This window comes from Drosophila grimshawi, unplaced genomic scaffold, assembly GCF_018153295.1.
Source record: "Drosophila grimshawi isolate 15287-2541.00 unplaced genomic scaffold, ASM1815329v1 contig_44, whole genome shotgun sequence".
NCBI classification, from domain to species: domain Eukaryota; kingdom Metazoa; phylum Arthropoda; class Insecta; order Diptera; family Drosophilidae; genus Drosophila; species Drosophila grimshawi.
The window spans coordinates 20457910-20473646 of record NW_025063240.1 but is presented as its reverse complement, the minus strand read 5'-3'; the positions used below and the strand labels follow the sequence as shown (position 1 = coordinate 20473646).

The following is a 15737-nucleotide window of genomic DNA, read 5'->3' as shown; positions in this document are numbered from 1 at the left end:
TGTGCGTGAGTGTGTGTGTGCGTGCGTGCGTGAGTGTGTGTGGGGACCCTAAAGAAACGAGAAAACAAATAAGAAAAAAAAGTGTCGCAGATATGGAATGGGAATTTTGTTGAATGAATGCAAATGTCGCAATTGGCAAGAATGAGACTGACAAACGGAAAAATTTGAGCAGAATTCGAGGAAACGCAGAGAGCAGAGGCATTAAAATTAGCCAGTTTATTTGATGATTATTTCTAGTTTCTACAAACTGACTCGGACACGGTGTCATTCAAAAAGTATACTTGACACGATCTACAAACTGAAGATCAAGTCATGGGGGCACTGGCACCCAACTCCAACTTCCTCTCGCCCCCCTCTCCCTCTTTAGTCAGTCAGTCAGTCAGTCAGTCTGTCTGTGCAGAGTAGTTCTGCAGCATTTGGAACGGGTTTTCAATCAATTTCATTGGCATTGCTCGCAGTGATAAGCACAACTACGCATCGCATTTAATCAGCGCCGCTTCTCTTCTCATCTCGCCTAGCTGTGTGTGTTGGCTATCTTATGAAGCGTGTCATAATTTAAAATTCCATACGCTCGGCGACGCGCTTCTTAGCTAGCTGCAGGTTATCATCAAGCTGAGCAGAGCTGAGCTGAGCTGAGCTGGCACAAGTGGGCCGGACGCGCGGACCACACGCACAAGTGTGGTGTGGTCTATTCGTAATTCCAATTCCAATTCCAAACTGCGTAGAACTCAACGCAAGTCAAGTCAAGTCGTCAACGATTCCAACAACTCTCTATTCGACGCAACGACGCATACTGCACCCTGCCCCACATTCCGCAATCTTAATCACAGTCGTTTGGCTCCTGATAAGATAGAGCCTACTACATTGGAGATGCAACATTACCCGAGAATGCCATGTCGCGTTTCAATTCAGAGTTTATTGGCATTTGTGGCAATCTTGATTTACGATTATCATGCTTGTCATGCTTGTCATGCACGGACTGACGTCAGCATACTGAACTCGATCTCATTATACATATGATTATCATTAATTATGAAGTGAAGAACCCCATAAATAGCATCATAATCTGATTCGATATAGCCATAGCTCTCCATCATCCCATCGTGCTCACTTTGCAAAATTGCCTTTATCATGAAACTTTAAATAGCCGCGATATTATATTATATAGCGGCTGTAGGCATTACAGATCCCATTCAAATTATATAATCACATTGTGTAAGAGTACTTAACAGGCAGGTGGAATCATCTTCAACCCCATTATATATATTTGTGTATGTATATTATAAATTAGCGTCAATAGCTGTGTCTCTATAATATAGAGTCTATTTCTGTCATCTGTCCACCTGTCAATGCAAACTGACATAGCTTAAAGGCTTTATATATATACTGCACAGTACAGATCTAATCACTACATCCTATTGCTATTATAGCAAATAGCAAAACTTACCTCAGCCATAATATTGAAACACTTTTCACAAGCGTACACTTTTTATACCCATTAAATGTGGCAGTTTTAGGTTAATATAATAATTTCTTTTCTTTTACCCCAATCAAAACTGAGCAGATTTTCACATTGTATACTTTTAAACCATTTAAAATGAGGAGTCCAATTAGTCCTGGTAGATGTCAGAGACTATAGCAGCTAGAAATGTAAATTTGAAAATATGAGTTCTCAGATCAAGTTTATTTCATTTGTAGTTAGAAACTATAGACTCTTTTGAAGTTATACATTTAACTAACCCAATCACATTTGACAGGTCACATTGCATTCAGCGCCTTGGACGACACATCGCATTCGGTGCACGTGTATAGCATCAATGGGGCCAGTCTGGGCTCCAAATATGTCTCGGGACGTGTGACAGGACTCGTCTGTGCCTCGGATTATCTAGTGGTTGCTGATGATGCCGGGGACATAACCATGAGTCGTCTACACGGGTGAGTGGCATCTTTTTGCTATTGACTAACTTTCCAACTGTATAATTTCCACTTTTCCTCCTTTTTCCTATTCCCAACAAAGACTGAAGCCCGTCTTTGACATTCCGTTACATGTGCCCATACAAACCGTGGTTGTTACACCGGGCAATACGCATATCCTGGCACCATTGCGTGATGGACGCCTCGCTGTGGTTGCCGTCCAGCTGCCCACTGGCAACACCAAGAAGCATTCCGTGCTGAATGTCTAAGAAGCCGGCGAGAAGCCTCCCAAGTCTCACTCGGCGGGAACGTCAATTCCTTCGCTTTCCTTTTAAATATTGAACCGAGAATAACAAGAATCACTTTTGTCCAGTTTTTAGCATTGTTTATTGGAGAATCCCTAGCAATATTTTCTTGATTCGCTTTGTGCATTGTCGTATTTGTTTTATATATATTTAAATATGTATTTATTTATTTTTCATGTCGTTACGTGCCAAAAAGAAAAAAAAAAACACAAATGGCCAAAAAAAAAAGCAGGCCAAACATTTTGAGTAGTATTTTTTGTTTTTTTGTGCTTCAGTTAGCTTGAAATATATAATGTATCTAAAGATACGATAAATTCCATTAGCATTAAGCAGAACATGTCGATCAGCAGCAGGCGATAGTTTTTTTCCCTAGAAATTGGATGACATCCATGGCATATCATATTATATATATATATGTATATCTATTTAACTCTCGCATCTTATTTAGTCGTATTTCATTTGAAACGGCAATTATTCACTTGGCAGCCATCTCCACCTCCTCCGGCAGTTCAATCCGTCAGTCCAACGTGGGGCTTCGCGCGCGCCTTCCAATTAGCTTTGACAAATTCGAATAAATCATTTATCATTAGGCTTGCGCAGACGTTGGCTTTATATTACACATATATATAAAGCATATATATATATATATATATGTGTGTATATATATAAATTAGCACATAAGTGTCGTCATTCCACATTGGCCGAGCTGTGGCAAACTGGTTGCCGCCAAGTGGACTGGCTGGGAGTCCCCCCACCCCCATTCCATTTGCTACCCACTCCTTTCTACACTTGGCGGTGACTCTTGATAGCTCTTGATCACCCCCTTCTTCCCCCTGCCCCCTGCCCCTGGCTCTCTTCGGATATATATCTCGAGCATCTGAGTCACGCGCGACTTTCAAATTGGCCCCAAAATCTGCCCGGCAACAGCAACCAGAGCGAGAGAGGTGTGGAGATCGAGTGAGTTGGTTGGTAGTGTGGCATATCAACCCAGCCAGTCAAACTGGGGCCAACAGTGCTTTTTGGCCACCAGATGCTGCTGCCAAGTCAAAGCCGAAATAAAAGCAGAAAAAAACAGCAACAAAAAAAACAGAAAAACTTTCGTTGCCAGCGAAAAATGATCAAGAAATTAAAAGCGAGACAAATCTCTCTGTAGTAGACCTATAGAAAATAAAATGTAGCTGTATCTGTATCTGTATCTTCATCCAATACATTTCCAATTGACAAGCAAGTATTATCGCAGTATAATTAGAGTCCTCCGTCCACGAAATCCCGACAAACAGACAAACAAAACAATTCAGAGTGGGTTTCTTTGCCAAGAAATACCAATTGATGTCTCGCTTCTTTCATTCAATTTCTCTCACACGATTTGGCCCGTTGCCCAAAACCCTTTAAAATGCAAACTTACCTTTCGAATGTAATTCCAATGACAAGTGACAATATATATATATATATACACATATATGTATATCATAGTCGATCATTCAAATCGATCGATTTGTTGTACTCTTATTCTCTCCGACGCCTTCAACTTGTTAATGCGCACAATCAGAATTTAATATTTAATAGAGATGATCGTCGAGATCCCAACTTGAGAAGCCCATCTTATTATTTACCAATGAATTATGGCAACAATTTATATCGTCCTTCTATATCACTTAACACTTACTTACTATATACTTACTATATGCGTTGGCTCGTTATTTGTTACAAAGTGAAAATTAAATATAGAATTTTTCCAGTTTAGCGTGTAGATCATAATATGTGACACTGTTTAGCTTGTAAAACTGTCAATAAAAGAAACAAAATGTTGAAAACCAAAAAACCCATTGAAAATCGTTTGCATTTATTTTATTATTATTTTATTTGTATTACTCAAAAAACTAACACTTTAAATTAATTCCATATATATGTATATGTATATCATAATAATAATAATAATAATCATAAAAAAAACCATAATTCAGTTCAATTAGCGCTTACAAAATAAAACATATGATTGATAGGTAGGTATCTCTTCGTATATGTATATGTATATGTGTGTGTGTGTGTGTGTGTGTGTGTGTATAATATATATATGTATATAAAAAACTGTTCTGTTAACCCAGTGAATACTTGTTCCGTATGCGAATAGATGTGAATAGTGTGAATGGGTGTGTGAATGATGTCTGTTGTTCAATAAATTAATTGTTGCGATGGATAATCGATAACGATTATTTTCGATAATTGGTGGATTTGGTCGATTTGTGGAATTGTTGGTGGATTTTGTGGATTTGGTGGATTTGGTGGATTTTTGGCTCATAGCCACATATTAAGTAACGGCCAATTAATTACGTTAACTAGTGTGTGTTTGCCTGAATCGTTAGGAACAATCATTGCTACTTACATAACGATAAAATTGATTACCTGACGCACAAACTATAACTAAACAAATATAAAAAAATTAAAAACAAACGTTTTGAGGAATTCGATTTGTTTTTTGTTTTGTTTTTTTTTTTTGTGTCTGGAAATCCCTGCATAAATTAGTATTCGAGTTAAATGTAAGAAAACACAAAAAAAAGTAGTGGGATTAATTGGTAAAGAATATTAAAGTCTAAGCCGGCATTAGATTCTAGAGTTTCTTATAACTAATTTTTTTTTTTTGTTAAAGTTTTTTTGTTGTTTTTTTCCCCTATTTTATGTTTTCTTTACTTTTGTTTCACGCATCTTCAAAGGCATTTGATCTATCTAACTAACTAAAAGTGTGGTTTTTATGTCAATCCAATAGCCTTGTGTGTGGAATCTTTAGTCTTCATCCTTCTGCAAAGAAGCCAAGCAAATGGAAGAGAATAAAAGTTAGTATGGATTCAGATAGGATAGGATTGTTGTTGTATAGATAGATGGTTATTTGATAGAGAGTGGGATACTTACAAGTACGGGATAAACGAAGGTATCAGCCGAGTCGTGTCCGACGGCATTGTGAGCTATGCACTTGTAGTTGCCCATATCCTCCCATTTGAGACCGATAATTAGCAGATCTCCGGTGGGCAGCACCTTGAAGCGATGGCTCTGCACGATTTCCTTGTCCTCGTTGCTCTTCCATGTGATCCTGGCGTGGGGGCGAGCGTGCACCTTGCACGGCAGCATAATGGTCGATCCCATCAGATCCAGATGCGTTTTCTCCGTATAGATGATGCGTGGCTTCTGCGGACCCTGATACTGTTTCTCGGTGGCGATCAGACCACCCAATTCCAGATCGGAGTGCGACGGATGAACCACAGTGCTGGCATAGATGGTCTTGGAGCCGCTGCGTCCAATGCACGTATAAACTCTCGGCTCACTCAGCATATGATCGATGACATGCACCGATTTCACACGCACAATTGCCGACGGCGCATATTCCGTAATCGCATTCGACTCCAGATTATCAATCTGCGCAGAGAGAATACCACATACAAATAAGCAATGGTCTCGAAGGGAAACTGAGACGTGGGAGTGGCAGTGGGAGTGGGTGGGAAACTTACCTCAGAGCGTGGCATATGGCCGACAATCCACTGAATGCTGGGCACCTGGGACCCCATCATTTCGCAGACAATCTCAATGGTGGCGCCGGCTGCCTGCTGCATCTTTGTTGGTGGCGTCTTGGTGAATTTCAGCCAATCATCTTCAAAGAGACGGTTGCGACTGTGCTTGGACTGTGCCGGCTGTTGCTCCTCCTCGGGCTCAATGGAGTTGTCGGCATCGTTGTTCTCATTGTCCACAATGTCCACGGCGCGACTGTGGACCAGCGAGATGCTGCCAAAGAGCAGCAGCGCTATAGCGCACAGATTTAAGTTCATTTTCTGCAACGAAACGAATTAAATTCTTGCTTAGTGATAAGTTATCAAAGTTTAAAGATCATCCGATTATACAATATATATATTTGTATTTATGTATATATGTAGGTTAATAAACCCTCGATGATGTTGCATAAATTATATATATATATATATGTGTGTGTGTGTGTACGCAAATGAAATGATCATTTCATAACACTTATCAGCGGAGTCCAAGTCCGGGCCAAGCTAAATCCGAGGCCATAAATCATAATGTCGGGGGACAGATACAGATGCTGATTACTGGAAAGTAGGAGTAGTAGTACGGCTAGCTGTACCTATTGCGAAACACAATGGAGATGAGCATCCCTCCAACAATAGACAGAGAGAGAGAGAAGCGAACAACCCCCTTCTTGATCAGAAACTCAACAGATCAGTTGCCCCAATTCGACTAAATGGCTAATTTCACAACATCACGCGGTCTTCACACACACCTCAAAATAGAATATTCGATGATAAATGTTGATCGCCAGTTGAAGAAGACAAAAGAAATGCTTACGTAGGCAGTGGCAATAAGCAATAGGTGGACTAAGTGGTTTGGATACTTAATGTGTCGTCAGCACCACCCACGCGACATGGAACCAGAAATTATTATAGACCGCTAAATTCCTCCTCCTAATTAGTAGTAGTAGTTTCTATAGTCTAGACACTTAACACTTAACACTAAACGATTAATTATTCATTGGGTTTTCTGACGATTTGCTAAACGAATACTTATATATATTATGCATATTAGTGGATTGCGGGCACTATCTTTTTTGTATGGTGTATCGCTTGGCAAATGTTGCATCAGATTTTTGGTTTTTTTTTTTTTTTGATTTGACGTTGCCCTTCGCATCGTGGGGGCTTTTTTCAACGCTTCCAAATTCGCTGAATTCGCTAAATTTGTTCACGTTTTTTTTTCCTTATAATCGAATTCTTGAGTTATGATATCAGTTTGTCGTCTAGATTGGGGGAGTGGGGGATTTTGGGGACCGGTCTAAGGTTGGAGCATTACTCACCTTTTGATTTGATTTCTTTTTTCTCTTCCGGTAAAAAATGTTTGCGATTTTCTCCCTAACGTACGGGCGTAAAACGTATATTTTTCGCGTCTCTTGGTTCTCGTTCGATTCGCGAGCTGATCGACAGCTCTCTGTTATGTTATGAAGGAGTTTATCAGCTCTAAATTGTGTTCTGATCTCGACTGGGCTTTCTGATTGAAGTTGAGCAGCAGCAATTGGCTTAGCACTGACATAGGTCCGACGGGATTTGCCGTCTTGATAGCCTTGCAGCTTACTGTTGGCGAAATCTTGAATGCGTTTCTGCCTGTCTACGCAAGTGCGTAACTTATAATGTCGGATCTTGGTGTTGGTCCGGCGGAGCGTGTTGAGCTGATGCTAATAGAGAACTCAAAGCAGATCTTCACTTCTTGCAGCGATTTTGGCACATTCGTTTTGGGCTTTAACTGTTTTGATTTTGGTTTTTGTTGGGGAGGATCAGCAATGTAATAGCTCCTTTGGCTTCTTGGTTAGTTTTGTTGCTTGTTGGGGATAATTGGTGCGGCAGTCGTTTGTAAACGCAGCACGGTTCATCGACATTACAAGTCAAGGTGTGTCAGCTACGGATTCGGATTTTTGTGAACTCGCGTTTTGAATATATTTTCAACTTGATTCGGCTAAGAAATACGATTGCAGGCGAAGCGATTTGAAGCGAAGGCAAGGCAAAAAAGAGCAAGAGGCGACAGCAGGCACTTAAGTTGTGTTCAACAGCTGAAAACTGTAACAGAACTGAATCAAACACGGCGTTGTATTCGCTTATATATGCTGGGCCAAGCGTCGAGCGTCGCTGCTGTGCTCTGCTGCTGCTGCTGCTGCTGCTCTGCTTTGCTCGCTGCCTTAACCGATTGTGCGCGTGCTCTCACTCTCTTCCTCCCTCTCGCTCTCTTTCTCTGTTTGATAGTATGCAGCAGAGGCTCGTGTGTGCGTGTGTGTGTGTATGTGTGTGATTCTTAGCTAACACAGCCTAGTCGCTATATGCTGCTTCTTCTTCTCAGGCTAGAAGATGAGCATGCACAATTCACAAGTGCAACGCTGATCAATTCGAAACGAAACGGTTTTAAAACCGTTTAATTCGGTTATCCAAAACTTGATATTACTGTAACTCCAAGCCAAAGCCCATCAGCTTTTGGACAGGTACAGTTTTTTTTGGCTGCTGTTTTTTTCCAATTCCCCCACCCCCCACGACGAATAGACTTTCAATTCGAACGAAATAGTTGCTTTACCCTTGACTCAATGCAAGTCGTGAGTGGCAACCAGTTGACAACAGCAAAAAAAAAGAAGGAAAAAATAAATTCAAATGGAGCAATTCTTCTTCTGCTCTACGTGCCCAGCCGCATGAGTTTTTTTTTTTTTTGCCTGCATATAGAAGGGATATGGTAGGCGGAGGGAGAGGGGGGCACGGTGCACACACACACAGTCTCTCCATTAGTTGCCTGTCCAATCTCACCATACACACACACACAGACTCTTTGCAATCAAGTCAGTTGCCAGTTGCCAGTTTGTCTGCTGCGATCGTTCGCTTTTAGGCAGCATGCAACAATATAAGCGGCACTGATTGCCCCGCGGCGGGTTGCAAGCGGGGGCCAACGTCGTTTGGGAGCGGGTTTCAAACGGGGGGTTACAGTGGGGTAAGGGAGGAGGTGGAGGGAGAGGGGTGTGTACTGCAGTGCCAATGCAGCCACAATGGCAGACAGACTGGCAGCAATTCAAACAGATCGCGTGTTCGCTTTCCGTTGCCCGGTTACGTGCTGTGGCTGTGGATGTGGTTTCTTGGGGGGAGGGGAGATGAGGCAGGTGGGGCAACTGGCTGGCTGGTTGACTGTGCTCGTTGCTCGTTGCTTGTTGCTGGGCGGCAGCCAGATCTGGGGCCCGGCTCGGTCCGGCCCGGGTCGTGTTCTCTGTCACTCGACTGGGTGTGACTAGTTTTAAATACCCTGTAGCCATTAAGAACTGTTTGATCAGGGGTATGCTGAAATTGTGCTTCTATACCATATAGTTTACTAATACTGCGCTGAGCATCTGGGTTCCCATAATTATTACTCAAACTTATTATGATGTTTAATAAGAGGTATGATAAAGTTACGCTTAGAGAGATATCGTCCATTATACTAATTCCTGTTCGGGTTGTGGAGTTGCTCAGATCAAGATCCATTTGGATACATTGATATCAATTATAGCAACTGCTTACAGGGTATGTGTCTAGTCTGTCACTTTGGGTGGTCAGCGTTGACAGCGACAAGCGAGATTCAATTCTACAAGTAATATATTTATTACACGTTACACAAATCCAAGTCCGACCGCAGCCAGCGAAGCCTACCCGTTACCTCCTCACACCAACCCTCCCCACCCTCTCCCCTACCATCCCATACCCCACACTAATAGGTTTGGCAGCTGGTTTTGGTTTGGCGTCGGCGAAATTCAATTGAATGAAATGAAAAATGTTGCAGGTGCTTTCGAGAATCGAGATTGTGTGTCTCGTGTCTCGTGCCTCTCACTTTGCCCTTAAGTTGACTGCACAAATCAAAGCAGAGACGGCGCGGAGACGCTAAGGTAACGTATCGTTGAGTTGACGTTGACGTAAGGGCCACTGAATTGAAATGGCCTTTTTTTCTCGTTTTTCTTTTTCTTTAATAGAGCGATCAATAGAGCGATCGGTTCAGGGCGGTTCATTTCCGAGTTATCGACGGTGGCAATTAACGCGAGATTCATTTAAGATTCCATTGACGTTCCAGGAAAGGCAACACGGATGCAGTCGTATAGATACACTGGTATATATATATACTCAGATACATGGTTACAGATACACAGATACATTTTGCTATAAATGAACTCTGGACATATGTACATATACTATTCATATATTCATAGAGTACGGCACCGGCCGGTACCGGCAAGCAAAGCGATCGAACGAACGATCGAACGATCGATCTCTCCATTTGGGCCATCAATTTATCACCTCAAAAAAACAACAGAAAGAAACAATTTCCTAGAAATCAGTTAAGGTCGAGGTCTGCTCAAAAGATCGCATGACGATCATGCGATGGTTGCCATCATCATCAACATCATCATCATCTTCACCATCCACATATCATTTGCCAGCTAGCAATTATTGCATCATGCAAAATGCAGCGCACAATTGAATGAGCCGAGCAGGCGTTGAAATGGCAAGTGGGGATAGTGGTGTGGTGTGGGGGGGTTATTTGGGGGGAGATAGCAAAAATAATAAATAAATAAAATACAAAATTGGCTCACTTCCGTTAATGGGTGTTGCGAACCCGCTAAGAGCTCTTTTAGTCTTCGCTTGCGTTTGCACTTTTCTGCCAATTAACGTTTAACAATACGGTCAACAGCACCGGAAGAAGGGGTAAGCGCAAAATTGTTGCCAACTTTAGAGAAGTTCATAAGCGCAAGCTTTTTATGCTAACAATAAATTGGTAAATTTAAGAGTGCTGTGTTGGTTAAAAAAATGTATAAAACATATAAATACATAGTCTATATTACAGATATAATACAGCTGAAAAAGTATGCTTATAATTAAAACTATTCTTCTCTTCGTTAATTCAATATTCGCTATACACTTCGAAAAAGCTAGTTTTGGCGGGATTTGAGCGAAATTGGCAACAGTGGAAAGCACAGACAGATGCTGAAAAACGGCTCATTCAAAGTCAGCCAGCAGAGAGTCGGACGGACGGACAAATAGTAGAAAGACATTCAATTCGGGGAAAATATAATGCAGCATGCAACTGCCACGACCAGTCACACACACACACGCACACACATATAAATATGCCACAGATAGACGCTGTTGTCATGCTGGCATGTGAATTGCAGGTTGTACGAATCATGAATGTGTGTGTCCGAGTGAGTTGGTTATACACAAATAGATACATAGACAAATAGGTGTGTATGTATGTATGTGTGTGTGTGTATATATATTTGTATATACTCCACAACGGGTGACGACGTGAGAAAATTCATGTGCATGCCGCAAGATTCTGTGCCGTTTTTCATTGGTTTTTACTGCTTTTTTGACTTCGTCATTGAGGAAACTGCGCTTGGCAACAGGCTGAATGAACTTCGGGTCCGGCAGACGACCTCGACTCGTTGGAATTCGAAGAGAAGAAGAAGAAAAAGAAGAGAGCAGAGCATTCCCGGCCTGTCATTTTTTTTTTTTTTTTTGGGAAGTTACAGGTTTATTGTTAGTTCAATCCTACAGGCATGACTCGGCACTTTTTCCCGCTTTTTCCCGCTGAACTTGAATTGACTGGCAGCAAAAAATGGATTTCCCTTTCAAGTCTGTCGCTCTACAATACAATAGAAATGCATCATGCCACAAGATCTTTAGTTCTACGTATAACACAATCTCGCTGCTTTTATGAGCTGCAACCGCAACAATTGTACACATTGTAATTGTATTTGGGCTTGCAATGGAAAATTTTCGAAACAACTTTTTTCTTTCTTTTTTATTTGATTTATACATTTTTTTTTTTTTTGGGTCGATTCACATAAAGTATGGAAAATTTTTGTGTGCTGTTGAACGATAAATTGAAACGAATTCCAATTATCGCTAATTGTTGCGTTGCTAAACTAAACTAAAATTACAATAAGCACTTGTAATGTGTCTGGAAACACGATGATCGATCGCACTTCCTCATCAACTAACTCATTCATATTCATTTTATGTGTTTCACTCCGTTTTCCATTTGTTGCCTGTACTAATGTAATTTGTCAATTAACCTATGGAGTGTGCTATGCTCACATACACACGTGCGTTTACTATGAAATGTAAGCATGTGTGTATGTGTGTGTTGTCTGTTCCTCTGTAATCTGCTTCCCCTGCATTCTTCACACATTGTATTGTGTGCGTGTGCGCGTCTGCTTGTGTGTGTCCTGTCTCTGGTTACGTTTTGTGTGTGCAAGTCGAGCGCAAACGACCATCGACCACCATCGGAGAGTATCGACTCCGACTCTCGCCCAATTCAGTGCGGCGATTGCATCAGCCAATTTCGACTCTGCACACGGCGTCAATGTAGGCAATGTAGAGTTAAGTCGCTGCGGGTCACGCTTGTGGAGAGTGTGACAAAGTTTGAAGACGAAATCGAGCATAAGCCCTTGCTCTTGTTTCGCTCTCTCGCTCACTTACACTGTGTTGCTCGCTGTGCGTGCGCGTGCGTGTGTGTGTGTGCGTGTTTAGTTAAGCCGTTCTCTGATGAGTCAGAATATGCGTTTCGTTGCATGACAGGTGGCATTAAGAAATATAATAATAATTAAAAATAAACTGCCGGGCTGGGATTCACGTAGACAGCCCAACTACGTCAGAGGAGACAATCAACTGACAATCTTAATCTGTTCTAATTAGGTATTTAGTTAATTTATGAGGATCTCGATTCGCCGCATGCTCTAAATTCGCTGCGCAAGCGGAATTACGCCTTTGCTTGCCACGCATGCATTAAAAATAATCTATGGAATAGTTGGGCTTTTTCAGCTATGTAGAGCGGACTTGACAATCAATTCGGAACTGAAAACAAAGTCATTCGTTGTGAAGATCTAATGACGTGTGTAGATGTTTTTTCTTGTCTTTGAAATTTTCGCTATTATCAACGCAAATTTCATTAGAGCTTCAATAACAATTATGATAATACATACAGACAAATTGTATTTATGTCGTGTATGAATGTGGAAAAAATAATAATAAAAAAGGGGCTCGTTGCTGCACACACACAAACACACACGCAGATAAACATCGAGGACAGGGCCGCTGCGCAATGGAAATCGAACGAGACGAATGCCGTCGCTTAATTAACAGTTTCTCCTAATTGACTGCAAACACACACACACACACACACCGCACACATAAATACACACACAACAGACATATTCATTTTTCTCTGCATTCATATATCCCCAATATATTTCTCGTTGTCTCCATAACAAGCAGCATATTGGTCTCCATGCCTGTGTGTGTGTGCGTCACGATATTCGCCGCAGCCGCACTCGCAGTCGCACCCTTTGTTCATTTGGCCACTTGGGGGCTCGTCTCTCGCTCTGCTGCTGCTTGGCCAACGCCAAACGTGAGCAGCGGCAGCGACGCACATTGTGCAACACATACACACACACACACACACACACATATACATGCTTCTTTCCACACAGCAAAGCTTCCAGCAGCTTGCTCTTTGGCGCGCTATCGCTTTATGTGTTTCGCTCTCTCTCTCTCTCCCGCTCTCTCGCCGTCGATCAATGGCATGCAAATGCGGCGAATGCAAAATTGATTGCCAAAGCGAAATGCCGTTGATCCGCCACCTACCAGCCCCCAATCTTGAACTCCCTCTCTCCCTCTTTATATCTCTCTCTCTCTCTCGCTCTATCTTATGCGTTCTGGCTAGCTGTGACGCATTTTGAAGTCGCTTTGATTATTCCATATGTGCATATTTCATTGCGCCTTCAATTTCAGATTTTTTGCTTAGGTTTTGCATTTACTTTTCATTAAATGAATTGCAATTTATTACAAAGCGATCTGATTATTAATTGATTTTAAATTGATTTTGCGACTGCGACTGCAACTGCAACTACAACTGTGAATGCGACTGCGTGACCAGCTCAACGTCGAATACCTCGGAGTGTGACCAATTTCTGCGTGGATGTCGAGACGCGCACGTAGCCCAGTTCCGATTGGAGCCGACATGACACCAACCAGACCAAGTCACGCCATTCGCAAAGCTCCAATTAAAAATGTTGCCTTAGCTTGAAAATCGCCAGATTTCAAAGTCAGATTACAAATGCAAAGCTGCTGATTTTTTTTATTTGATTTGTTTTGATTTCTTTTCAAAAGTACATTCGTAGCTGAAACTTTACTAAAAAGTTTATTTTTTTGCATATCATTTTTTGTCATTCCTGTTTAGATTTTTTGCCATCCTTTTGGAATTTATTTACTAACAACTGGTTTTTGTTTATGTATTCGGGCAGATAAAAGCATATTTCTGTTAAGCTGAATAGCCTGAGAAGAGCTCAACACACACAGCTTGAGAACGGAAATCACTCAAAATAAGTATTAACATACATATCGGTTTTCTTGTCATGATCCAGAAAAGGAAAACAAACAAAAAATCGGTTTAAGAAAACATTCACAGCAGACGCAGATGCGATCTTTAACTGATAACTTTCTCAATATTATCTCAGACTCAAGATGAATAAGCTGCAAGCTTAACCAAATCACAAGCTATAAAATGATGTATAATTAATTTTATATAATAACTTCCACTTCCACTGAAATTGCAATTTTAATTTTACCTTGCTGGAACACAACAATTATTTGAATATGTTAATTGAACAATCTTATCTTTTGAAAGCACTTCCATAATATGGCAATTAAATTAAATGCACAATTTCGCTTTTAACGCGAACCTTCAAATTAATTTCAATTGGAATCTAATGCGTCAGCAGAATTGTGAAATAGACCTCTTAGAGTCTGCTTTATTCGTTATAAGAAAGCAAAATAAAGAAGAAAAAAGTGGTTCATTTAGCACTATTATCGTATATTTGATGAAATGATCCCCAATATACAACTGATAGGCCTCGGAAAGTGCGCAAAAGCTAATTACACACATATATTGAGGGATGGATCGATGGATGGATGGGTTGATGACTGGATGGATAGGCACAGGTGTCAGGTGCCCAATGATGATTCAGTCGAACTGATAAAAAAATAAAGTCTACATTTTACAATGAATCAAATCAAATTGAGCGTCATAGAAAACTCGCCCATGATTTATGACTATGCTAAAAATATAAAATTATTCAGGCGATTTACTTGACGCTGATGAAGTGGAATCATTTACACAATATAGAAAGTGAAGCATATTTCTGTCAGTGTAATTAATTTGAGTTGCTTAGGTTATTAGGGCCTACCTGCATAATATTTTTATTAAGCGGTTTTTCCTTTCGTCTTTTCACCGCGGATTTTTCACGAGCTTTTCACTTGTCACTTGGCGAAGCGTTTCTTTTACTTAATTTTTTACGTATAATTTTTTTTAAATAATTTTTTTGTATTTTTCTTCAATTTTTTTGTTTGTTCTTGTATGTTCTGTTTTCCGTTTTTTGCGTTGCGTTACGCTTCTGAGATGTGTGCGTCTCCGGCTAGTGTTGGGACTGTGTGTGGCAAATGGTTGAGCATCCATGCTCTTTTATATATCGCCATCGCCATCGCCATCGCCATCGCCATTGCCATCGCCTTTGCCGAATTCAACAAATTCCTCCGCATTCGTCAAATTGGACTCCATTCGGCATATTAACAGTTATTGGCATTGGTATTAGTATGCTGCCGAGTATTTGTCGTCGGCGTCGTTCGTCGTCAGCATCGTTCTGCTCTCGTCGTCTCTTCGTTTATTCGTATTGGTGAGTGTCGGCTTTTTCTTATTCTTATTCTTGGTGTTGTCGTTGTTCTTGTTGCTTTGCTCCTTCTGATTGAAAAAATGAATGCAAATTTATTTGAATTAATTGTATATCACATATTTGGCATTAAAATGCGTGCGCATTCATTTGCTACTTTAGCCCCAATCCATAATTTGAGGTACAGTTTGCTCACTTGAGCTGAGCACTTTAATTCCAATAGTAATAGGATCAAGATCGAT

The 15737-nt window shown here is 40.9% G+C and overlaps 3 protein-coding genes across 5 annotated transcripts in view; 1 reads left to right on the top strand and 2 right to left on the bottom strand.

Annotated features, from left to right (window-relative positions):
* LOC6557664 (neurobeachin-like protein 1) overlaps nt 1–2471 on the top strand; it is a 32306-nt gene extending 29835 nt beyond the window's left edge. The window contains exons 28-29 of one of the 2 annotated variants that reach the window (XM_032740658.2): nt 1758–1935; nt 2018–2471. In XM_032740658.2, the coding sequence (XP_032596549.1) occupies nt 1758–1935; nt 2018–2183 (344 nt within the window). In that variant the 3' untranslated portion in view covers nt 2184–2471. The remainder of the gene's footprint in view (nt 1–1757; nt 1936–2017) is intronic. The other variant, XM_001983465.3, reaches the window with a different exon arrangement.
* Nucleotides 2472–4161: 1690 nt separating this feature from the next.
* LOC6557711 (neural/ectodermal development factor IMP-L2) lies at nt 4162–15263 on the bottom strand. 2 transcript variants are annotated; one of them, XM_032740668.2, is made up of 4 exons: nt 15016–15263; nt 5720–6037; nt 5127–5627; nt 4162–5015 (listed from the first exon to the last, which is right to left on the bottom strand). In XM_032740668.2, exons 1-4 carry the CDS (start codon nt 15019–15021, stop codon nt 5001–5003), a joined length of 840 nt encoding a protein of 279 aa, XP_032596559.1. In that variant the 5' UTR covers nt 15022–15263; the 3' UTR covers nt 4162–5000. The 2 variants fall into 2 exon arrangements, with proteins under 2 accessions (XP_032596559.1, XP_001983509.1); XM_001983473.3 differs by lacking the exon at nt 15016–15263 and adding an exon at nt 7072–7137.
* Nucleotides 7079–7304, bottom strand: LOC122322605. Its single transcript, XM_043215519.1, has one exon. The coding sequence runs from the start codon at nt 7302–7304 to the stop codon at nt 7206–7208; it is 99 nt and encodes a 32-aa protein (XP_043071454.1). The 3' UTR covers nt 7079–7205.
* Nucleotides 15264–15737: the final 474 nt, after the last annotated feature.

Bases quoted from the DNA above. Each gene is read 5' to 3' on its own strand.
- LOC6557711 (XM_032740668.2), bottom strand. The intron at 5,628-5,719 runs GTAAGTTTCCCA...CTCTCTGCGCAG, and splicing joins GCCATATGCCACGCTCTGAG to ATTGATAATCTGGAGTCGAA.
- LOC122322605 (XM_043215519.1), bottom strand. From the start codon at position 7,304: ATGTCAGTGCTAAGCCAATTGCTGCTGCTCAACTTCAATCAGAAAGCC.